The 10653-nt window shown below is 39.1% G+C and overlaps 2 protein-coding genes across 2 annotated transcripts in view; both read right to left on the bottom strand.

Moving 5' to 3' along the window:
• Positions 1 to 1543: 1543 nt before the first annotated feature.
• Positions 1544 to 3295, bottom strand: LOC109504154 (uncharacterized). The gene has a single exon (XM_019842960.2). The coding sequence runs from the start codon at positions 3255 to 3257 to the stop codon at positions 2811 to 2813; it is 447 nt and encodes a 148-aa protein (XP_019698519.1). The 5' UTR covers positions 3258 to 3295; the 3' UTR covers positions 1544 to 2810.
• A 278-nt stretch (positions 3296 to 3573) lies between these two features.
• Positions 3574 to 10653, bottom strand: part of LOC105186582 (semaphorin-1A) — an 89425-nt gene continuing 82345 nt past the window's right edge. The window contains exons 6-14 of the mRNA XM_025304853.1: positions 10204 to 10308; positions 9761 to 9849; positions 9140 to 9281; positions 8101 to 8449; positions 7825 to 7907; positions 7620 to 7718; positions 7000 to 7284; positions 4820 to 4963; positions 3574 to 3925 (exon numbers count right to left, since the gene is read on the bottom strand). Of these exons, the coding sequence (XP_025160638.1) occupies positions 3609 to 3925; positions 4820 to 4963; positions 7000 to 7284; positions 7620 to 7718; positions 7825 to 7907; positions 8101 to 8449; positions 9140 to 9281; positions 9761 to 9849; positions 10204 to 10308 (1613 nt within the window). The 3' untranslated portion in view covers positions 3574 to 3608. The remainder of the gene's footprint in view (positions 3926 to 4819; positions 4964 to 6999; positions 7285 to 7619; positions 7719 to 7824; positions 7908 to 8100; positions 8450 to 9139; positions 9282 to 9760; positions 9850 to 10203; positions 10309 to 10653) is intronic.

The following is a 10653-nucleotide window of genomic DNA, read 5'->3' as shown; positions in this document are numbered from 1 at the left end:
AAAGACAAAAAGAAAATGAAAACGATCGTCCGATCGTTCTCATTCACTTTGATATACACCCGCGTTGAGGCTCGTTAAAGTGAAAAACAACAACCTTTTCATATATAAATTTTAATCTTATGCGTTTGCATATATGTACGAAGATCGTAAAAAATCTAAATTATCGAATGTATTACGGGACATATGATGTTTGGTGTAATCTCCAAGCAAACGGGGGAGACGTCTGTTATCTTATTGCCCCGCGTATTAGATGCACTCTCTGCCGTTTTTAACATTTAAAAAAAATCTCAAGACGCTCATCATTTAGAGGCACTCTGTCCACGACTATACTGTCAAATAAATGTGCACGAATAATTACATCGTAATTGCTGTTATACTCTGGCAAAATCACTTTACACCATGATTTAAGGAAGTATTTCTGTTTAGAACTTTGATATAATAATAGATCTTTCTTTCTCCCATCTTTAACATTAATGTTTTGTCTCTCAAATTTAAAGGTATACTTGGTTTCGATACAAATTGGATACTTGTCTCTTAGTACAGTTTAAATGCTTTGCTAAGAAATCTGGGAATTCATCAAAAACAAATTCTTTCATTAGACTATTGGCTGTGACTTAACTTGCGTAAAAAAATAAATTTAAACTATTAAAATAAAGTGTATGCACGTCAGCATACCAAGCAGTTGAGACTCACACTACTCGTAGATGGCAATTGAAGAATATTAATCGAAGAATAACCAAATCATTCATTTTGTCTCGTTTCTTTTTTCCGTACATAAAATATATGTTTCTGTATATGTTTATACATACAGGTCATAACTAAATTATTATAATATCTTAAAATTACCATTATTATTTATAGTTGTTAAAATAAAATAAAAATAATGTAAGAATTGTCAATATTTTTGAAAATATTTTTTAAAATATTCTCACTTTATTTCTTTTTATCCCAGTCCATAGTCAAAAAACTCTTAATTGATGGGAATCCTCTTAATCTTTTTGTTGCAAATGAATCATATTGCAATAAGTCAATCAGTATTAATCAGCGACAATTATGTTCTTTTTATAGTTATGTAATTATAGTCTTTTTATATTGTAGTTATATATTGAAAGTATTGTATTTAATATCCCAACGTACATACACGTAAAAATTCACAAAAACTTTATAAACGAACAAATAAGTACACAAGACTTATATGTTTGTGTCATAATTATTTTCTTCAAACAGACCCAAATACTGATCACTTTTTGCACTCTAAACGAAAATACTTCCTTAAAATCTCGTTTATTCTAGTTCCCTCTGGTGGAGTGTCTTCGAGGAAAAAGTTTCGCTGTGCCAAGGACGTGTAAAGATAAAAATATAATAAAAGAGGAAAAGGGAGAAAGAGAAGACGTTGCGTATTAAATGTACATGTAACACGTTTAGCTAACTAAAAATTAATTTTATGTTCTATCGCGACGAAATCGTAAAATTTTTGTCGAGTGATACTTTCTTGTAACATTAAAAGATACAACAAATACGTTTTCTTTTTTATACATTGTTGTATCTTTTACTTAAACGTCGCTACGTAAAACTTACCGCAGGATAACGAGACGCAAAGAAAGGTTCTTTAAGTATACAAAGTGTTCCTAAAACGTTCCATCAAACTTTACGTACATTCCTCGAAGAAACTGTATACACGATTATCATTATAATCTCTCGCAAGCTGAGTCATCAAATCGTGCTCTCTCGCCTGTTATTTCCATCATTAGCAATACTCACAGCACGATAATAAGTGCACGACAATACTCGAATTAGTCTTACTTAAATCTCTCTCTATTCTTTGCTTCGTGCTATCGAATATTTTTCAACAAAACGCATGAATGTGAGGCACTTGCCCAAAACTGTACCAGCCACAGTAATACTCCATTCCTGTTATAGATCAAGATCTGCCAACAATTAATACACGGGAAGGCACGCCTCGTTTCTCGTGCGAATGCTTAAATGTCTCTACACAATGTTTCATTTCATTTTGCATCAGTCTAAGCACATAACAGGTCACTGCTACGAACACAGTCCACATATGATATCACATTACAACATTACTATGATCTTTCGATCTTTCAGCCTTCTCGTTGTAGTCATAATTGTCGCTATCGTCGTCGTAGTCGTAGTCGTAGTCGTAGTCGTAGTCGTAGTCGTCGTCGTCGTCGTCATCGTCGTCGTCGTCGTCGTCGTCGTTGTCGTCATCGTCGGCATACATTTTTTTTTCTCGAATTCGATTCTCCATCGTTATCACACAATCGTTATCCTCAAGAAATTAATAAAAAGAAAAGTTCAAACGATCGAATTCTATACAAAAATAATTCTGCGATGGCTGTTCGTGAGCGTAACGATGGGCGCGCGGTGGGCACGAAAAGTTTGAAGATATTCTAAAAGAAGAAACAAAGATCCTCGGCCTCTTTGATCAATCTAGGACACAACGCGTCAGTTATGTATCTTACAATACGCATCCTTTCGCCGTGTGTGCTTATCGTGAGATTAATATAAAGAGAGGAGAAGGGTTCGTGTGTTGCGCGTGATACAGTATCTACGATCGTGTTCCTTCTTCAAGACCATGTCACAGATGCGAGATCATCTCAAGTACCAACACTGCTACTTCTTAAGCGCACAAAATTACCGACGTTCCTCGTGACCAAACCGTAAATAGTAAGAATGGACTTGTTCTGCTTCCGTAGAATACGCTGGCGATGCGATGCGATACGATGCGTTGCGTTGCAATGCGATGCGATGCGATGCAATATGATGCGATACGAAGTCGAGAGATACTATCACTTCCGTTGCGCCTCATAGGACAGTCCACGTCGAAAGCACATCGAGTTCGTGCCGCCACGTTTGCGATAATTCGTCGTCTTAATTAGAAGACCGTCGTCCACGCTGCGATGGAGCATAGACTGGGAGCGGGGCGATGGCGGACTGCTTATGGGCGCGGCCACATACGTAATCATGTCGTTAAAGTTCGGCAAGAATTGCGGGTTAAAGAGCGACAGGATACGTTCGTTAAGCTCGCGCGGATCTCGCGTAGGTACCATGTAATGATCTCGCGCGTTTTCCGTCATCTCGTGCCGATCGAACCGATTGCTGCCGTCGTCCTCGTTGTCGTCGATGGTGCGAGCGGCAAGATCGGTGCGGCGATGCCTACAGAGATCGTCGAGACTATTGGCACTGTTGCTGCTGCCGGAATCCCCAAGTTCGCGTGTCGTCGATTTGTCGTTCATCAGTGCGGTCTCGACGCACTCGGACCGAAGATACCGTTCACATCTTGGTACTACGGCAAATCGCTGCTGCACGTCGTACGAGCTGAAGTACTCGAGTGTGCAAATCTCGTCGTTCACGACACTCGCGTAGTGATCCTCGTCGCGTTTATGCGTGTTACTCGTATGGTCTGTAGTGATTCCGGTGGTAAGACTCGTTGGCGTCGTCCCGTCGTCGTCCTCATCGTCGTCACCATCGTCCTCGTCGTTGCGCTCGTCTGATTCCGCGAGATCAGAGGAAGAGGAAGAGGAAGATGCGCCAGAACCCGTGGGGTCCTGCGACAAGCCTCAGACGGCTCTATGTCGCCTTCTGTATCATATGTACGTTTTCTTCACCTTCTGCACTGGCTTGTTCTCTGCGGACGAATTGGCGTTTTTGCCGTTTGGGTTCTTAGGCGGTACGTTCAGTACCAGGTTGATGGACTTATTGTTGAATCCGGGTGACTCCGAGCTCTCCGTCAGTCGGTTCAGCTGTTGCCGTTGCTCGGATGGCTCGGGATATGGCGTCCCACGCAGTCTTTGGGAGAACCAGAAACCGAAAGCGAAGCCGGCCACCAGAGAGCAGAAGCAAGTGCCGATCAAAGCACCTGTTAGTGTCTGGGCCGAGTAGACTACTGGAGTCACAGTCACACCTGTAATTAGATAACAACAAGAGTTGAAACATGTACAGTATTGCGACTTCCACTTCTACCACTTCTTGCTGAGTATTCCTCGCGTAATCGCATTATTTCGCGTTAACGCAGATTTAAGACAAGACCCGGAACAAAAAAGCAAAACTAAAGCAACACATGTAAGAAACACTTGTATGTAGGAGTAAATGTGTTAAAGGTGTGATTGATTGATTTCACATTAGATGTATTGGCCACATAAAAAGTAGAACACGTATATTAGTATAGTGAGTGGTCTACTATTGCGAATCGCGTAGCTAAAAAGTAAAAAAAGAAAATGACAATCTTACGTAAGAAAGATAAGTCGAGAATTGTTTCAAAACTTTGACAAGTGGGAGATTCTGTTTTATATTAGAAATTGAAAAATTAATAATATTTCCGTCCAGTATAGTATAATAAAAGTTATTTAAGTTCATAATTGAGATATGAATTTTCAAATTTTCACATTCGGTTCTCTCTCGTAAGACAGAAGAAAGTTTCGTATAAAATTATCATATAAAATTATCATATTCCCGACTTGTAGCACTTTTATGCATTTGTATGTATAATTACCATCTTTTGCGCGCTCTCTCTCTCTCTCTCTCTCTCTCTCTGTCTGTCTCTCTTCCCCGTTTTCTTTCTTCTTCGTTCGAGTTATATTGTATGATAACGAATAAGTAAATGTGATATAACGTATTAGTGAAAAATAGATCAGTCGTAAACGTGAAATGAAATTTCACTCTCGAGAATAAATAAAGAACCGCTCAAAGCGAGACTGCGTATTGTAAACAAGATTAAGGCTTCGATATTAAGGATTAAGGATGATGTTAATGGTATGAAGGTACAGTGAACAATCCACCGTATTGCGTAAATGATTACCTTGAGGCTCGTTAGCCCTTGGCTGCGTACGGCCGTACTGATTTTCCCGATCCAACTCGATGACGATTTCATTATCCCGTTCATCGGGTTGCTCGTCACGCCCAATTTCGGGCGCTACTGCTGGTTGCACGGGCTTCGTCATTTCTGGAGTAATATTTACGAATGTGATGACAAAGACTAAGATGATTATGCGTCAAATGATCCCGTACATATATACATCGCGGTGCATACGCGAATACATTGTGAAATAATAATGAATTGTGTTAGTTGATTAGAGATTGTGCGAGCGTGTCTGTCTCAGTTTGATCGAGTAAGCGGACAAGTCTTTATCAGTATGGTACCACTATTTCAATGCAACATAACGTAACATAACGTAACGTGCATCTTCCACAGAGCCGCACACATTACACAGACACATAGCGGACAAAATAAGTTAGCAGTATGCCGATAAATTAAGCAAATTCCATAAGAAAGCCACAGCTACTAGTACGACTGAATTACGCTATTCTGTTGATTGGCATAGTTTAATAACTCGGCAGCAGATTGATACAACAATAGAACCGGATAGATACAATAGAGGGAAGTAACTTCGTCATTTCAAAGTGAACCTCCTATGAAACGTCACATATCTGGATTCTACGGGAGAACAAACAAGCAAACTTTATCCGGAACATTTCTTTGAAAAGTGTCTCTGTCGTAAAAGTATTATAAACACTTAAACTTTAAAGTGGAGTACATCTATCAAACTAACGTGACAAAACTATAAATTCAATAAAAGACTTCATAGTTTTTCTATTTTTTCTACTTTATTAAATGTTCGAACTTGGATGACAACGTTGGCGTACGTGTACTGTTTGTTTATGTTTTTTCGTGTTAATATCAAGGTGATGGATAGTCACGCGGCGAGGGGGAGGAAGAGTCGCACGCCAGCGGCTATTGATAGCCGCGCTATAAGTCCGAGCACGCCTCCCATTACCGCCGCGGTGCACGCTAATTCATTTGATTTTTCTCCATACGTAACTCGTTTATTTTTACGATTTTTGCAAAATGGTATTTGACCTTTGCCTTTATCTGAATCAACTATACGCCTCCATTGACTATGGCCACATGAATTACCAAACACACACACTCTGTATACTGTGTTTCTAGTTTAGTATAGATCATTAGATTTAGTAGGTTTTCAATTGGTATGATATTTACGATCACTGTAAGTGTTAATAATTTTCTTTGCACCTTAACTAAAAATAAAAAAAATATTCCATTGAACATGCAACAATCTATATGGTACCAAGAAACTCAACAACCTGCTCATTAGCACAGCCAATTAAAGTATTTCTTAAAAGGCGATGCCAAAGTGAATAATATGAGTTGCAAAAGTATCGATAATACGTACATAGACGTACTTAGAACATGATAGATTAACCTTAAACGATTAATAGATAATAAATTATAATATTGTGTATAATTAAAAAATTCTAATAATCCAGTTACGCCAAATTTTAAGATTATTACGCCGGCCATTGTATAAGCTACCATCCACACGTCACAAATAAAATTCTCTAACACCATCATGCCAAAGTTTTTTGTATTTCTTGCGCATATAAATAATATATAAATGGGTGCTATTTTGTTTTACCATATTTAGCAGAGAATTTAATCACGCGTACATAGAAACATCTCTGCAAATTTCTAGTATTCTTCTAAGCTTCTAGATTCACTCGCAAAGATGTTCTTTGAAAGTTTTCTGGCCACAGCAAATATAAATTGGTATGCATGGTAAGCTGCGGAACTTTTAGGCAAAATTTTCACTAATTAACAGCACGAGATGTAAATTTTGAAATGTTTAATTTTTCCCTTCACACATTAGACAAATGCTACATCATTTTTGCACGTTCTTTCATCGTGTAAAAGCGTGTATAACACTGTGCAACCAATAAAACGTCAATACTCGGTCAATGAAGTTTTCAAATATAGCATTTCCTTAACAGGAAGTTTGAAGGCCGTTGAATTGGTCGGTCGAGAGATCAAACATGGTTTACGTGAATGATCTTTGTAGTCTAATTGGAAGCGTCAGTAGCCAAGGATACAATGCGTCGTCACATACCTCCAATACATACATTTGCAAAAATAGCGAATGCCCTACGAGGAATATATAACGCAACTTATATTAACGGCCATACCTTGTTCGTATCCGCAGCTTCTGTGTCTTCCAGTAGAAATATCTTGAAATAAGGTCTTGTCGGCGTCGCTATCATGGAGCTTCGTTAGTACAGCCACGCAGAGGTTCGCGGTTGCGTCCCAGGCGCAATGAGGATCCTGTAAAGCGACGCAGGACCTACAAGTAGCCACAGCAGGCGAGTCGCAATGATGCAACGGAACCGCGCGAATTTCAGAATCCGCGAATACCACCAGTTTGCTCGCTTCACCAGCTAGATGAACCACTAGAAGATCCTTCACTGCTTGACCTAGATAATAAACAATTATAATTTACAATCAAAGTAATATATTAATAAAGAAAACAGATGGAACATCTCACAGAGAACGTAACTAGTGGAAATTAGTTTACGATAAATTTACTGAAAAGTAAATTTATTCTTCAATTTCGAAATTTGAAAAATATCTAAACATGTTTTACATATATACATGCAAGAACGCAATAATGCAATTTCACAATAATATGATTGAATTCATTGAACCACACATGTTGGGACATTTTATGTAAATATAAATACTATCATGCAAATATATAACAACTTGGTTCATCTTTCATAAAATGCTTGGTCGTACCATGACAACTTACCAAATTTTAATACTTGGACATCACTGACGATAATTTGACCGACGTTATTGCGAGTTTCCGGTGCGCGTGTGTTGAGCGCCTTTAGAACACGGCCGTCATCTGCGCAGGACCAATTAGTTTTGTTAAGTTGACGAGACTATACTTTTTATGTATTAATTAAATAATTTTATTTTGTTCGTTATATACAACATATAAGTAATCATACCTGTGCCAATGTAGAGAATGTCGTAAGTTTTACCGTCCAATGCTTTTACTTGAGGATCTACGGCGACTTTTGTAAATCTGTAACTGTAACCGTTAAGGCCCAACGTCGATAATGCGTCACAGTGTAGGTATTATGCTACTCAAACTTATAAAAATAAAGAGTCGTAAAGAGTAAATATAATTAAATTAAAAAGTGATATAGAATACAAAGAATATATACACTAGACAAAAAATTATGTTGCATATTAGATAAGATCGGCGAGATTCATTCACTCACTTAAAACTGATTTTCGTTATCACAGGTAGCGCGAAATAGGATTGCACCGCATCGTCCATGAGAGGATGAGCCTTAACAAAATTGACAGTAATGTCCGGAAGCGTTCTGGAGTCATTAACGCAGGCGCCGGGTCGCGGTTCGGGCACTCTTTCCGGTAAGACCCGTAACCAGTTGCTGTTTATAGTCTCCTGTTCCTTAAAAGCGCCTTGGAAGACCTCGAGAATATTGTTCATAGAGAAAGCGCAGATTGCTGAACCCCCGATGGAATTAACCGGGGTTGTGAAAACCCCGTAGACTAAGCGCGCAGATTCACCCGCATATCGGCCGTCCGTAACATCGCTTGTTGATTCTGGATAACATAAATATGCAGAAACGAGTTAAATTACTTCTTTTTTCTTTATTTTATATATTTATGTACGTTGGCAATATTATAAGTAATATAAACATCTCTTATATCGCATGCACGGATATTTCGTCGATCGCACGATGCTACATGAATAATCAAATAGTGTAGATTTAATATTCTTTCTCTCGATGCACTTCGGGATAGAAGAATCTGTTCTTGACTTTTCAAGCGAATTCCTGTCATTTGACATCAATTAAACTTGCGAACTGCGTTAAAAAGCAGTGTCAAGACCGAGGGTATATCTTTTGTAACAATACTTACTTGAAAATCGAGCAAACGCGTGACCCCGCGCACACCCCATACCGACTCTTACAGTTGCTGTCATTTATTTTAGACTGTTCCAAACATGCAACTGAAGCCTTCGAAATCGCATTCGTTTCTTTGCGATATTTCATAGGATGCAAATGCGCATTGGATGAGAGTCGGTGGAAAATTCGAAGAGTAGAAGAGAACGGTGTGTGTGTGTGTGTGTGTGTGTGTGTGTGTGTGTTCTAAGTGGGAACTAACGCGGCGTAGAGTCGGAGCAGCTCTTTTACGTGCCCTTTTAGGAGCGTGCAAGAGCCTTCGTTTGAAACTACTCGAGCGTAGTCTCGATCGAAGAGACCACGAAAAGACATGCATATACATACTCACGTATTTCATTGAAATAGAAGGGGTATTCGCCCGGTACCGAACAGTTGAGTCGCGCTTTCAGGAAACTCGTCCATCTGTCGCTAAATGCATGTGGCCCGCCCTTGTCGTGCTGACAGACTCTGCCAACCCGTGAGTATACCGCCTGAAATACGGATCGAGTTTGTCAGCGATTGATTTAGTGTCTATATATATATATATATATATAAGGTGTTTATACCCTGTTAATCACCCGTGACACTTTGGATCGCTATACTCGCAAGAATTTGTTTAGAAAAGCAATTTTTCAATTCCGAACTTTGTTTCATATTTGCTACGATAAAAAGATAATTCTTTTTTTTTTTTTTTTTGTCATAAAGAAAATTAATTATTATTTTAAGTTTCGGCGGTAATATATTTCGGTAAATTCTTGTACACAAAAAGACGCGCACAATTAATATATTTCGCAAATATTCTAGTTTTAATAAATTTCTTCATCACATGTGTCCATAAATTCGGCGACATAGAGTGAACTTGACCAACTTTGGAAAAGTCCGAATATACAAATGCAAGACAAAAGAAGAGCTTTAGAATATTAACTTATCGATAGAGAAGAATTTCAGAGAATATGAGAAAGAATATCACCTTTCCACAATTCATGTATTCAACGGCCGTCTCGCGATAGAAGAAAAATACGTAATCTTGATATGCGAACGAGCTAACAAAATTGGGACCTGAAACAATAAAATTGCATTGATTTTAGTGGTATCACATGATACGCAGCTAGAAGGATGTCTGAGTGTCAAGTGTTGAAAAATGAGCAGATAATGCTGCTTCTCTTTACAACGTAGAATAAATTTTTCGTCAATCGGACAGGAGTCATCATTTCTTAGATACTCATGACTTAAAGAGCAAGAGAGAGAGCCGAAAATTAAGTTATAAAATTAAATCAAGTATTGACGGAAATCACAGACAAGATTTCACAAGAAGCAATACTGAATGACAATGGAAGCCGTCAATGGATGGCGACTTTACACGTGCATTGTTACCAAGTGACCTTATTTCAGCGCGTGGCAGCAGAAACTTACCGTTTAACTGATTCAGATCCGAACGTTCGGTGCGAATTTTCTCCCTGTGAATCAGTGGCTCACCACCCGAGAAGTCGGCCACTGTCGCAGCGTAGAGCTGGCCCTCTGAAACATGCATAAACGTTTCCGTCAGTGTCAGTCAGTCGGCCATTCCGTCACGCCTTCCACATTTGCAACCTAAACGAGACACCTCGGCTTAATGGTTATACAGCGACACTTTCGGGTTAATCCATCCGCTTTCACGCGCGTCTCCTAGAAATTGCTCGCGAAAATTTACGTTGGAGGGACTGTTCGCAGTATCGAGAACGAGTGGCTCGCGCTCGCACGAAATTTCCCGCCAAAGTCAATCCGAAAAGACCGGCAGAATTGTGAGGAGAGAATCCCTTTAAACGACGTCAATCTCCTCCGACCTCGGGGATCTACGCGAGTAATTATAACAAGCTTTATCCC

Source organism: Harpegnathos saltator, unplaced genomic scaffold (genome assembly GCF_003227715.2).
Source record: "Harpegnathos saltator strain DR-91 unplaced genomic scaffold, Hsal_v8.6 scaffold652, whole genome shotgun sequence".
Classification (NCBI taxonomy): domain Eukaryota; kingdom Metazoa; phylum Arthropoda; class Insecta; order Hymenoptera; family Formicidae; genus Harpegnathos; species Harpegnathos saltator.
The sequence above is the reverse complement of the archived record's forward strand: the minus strand, read 5'-3'. Positions and strand labels throughout refer to the sequence as shown.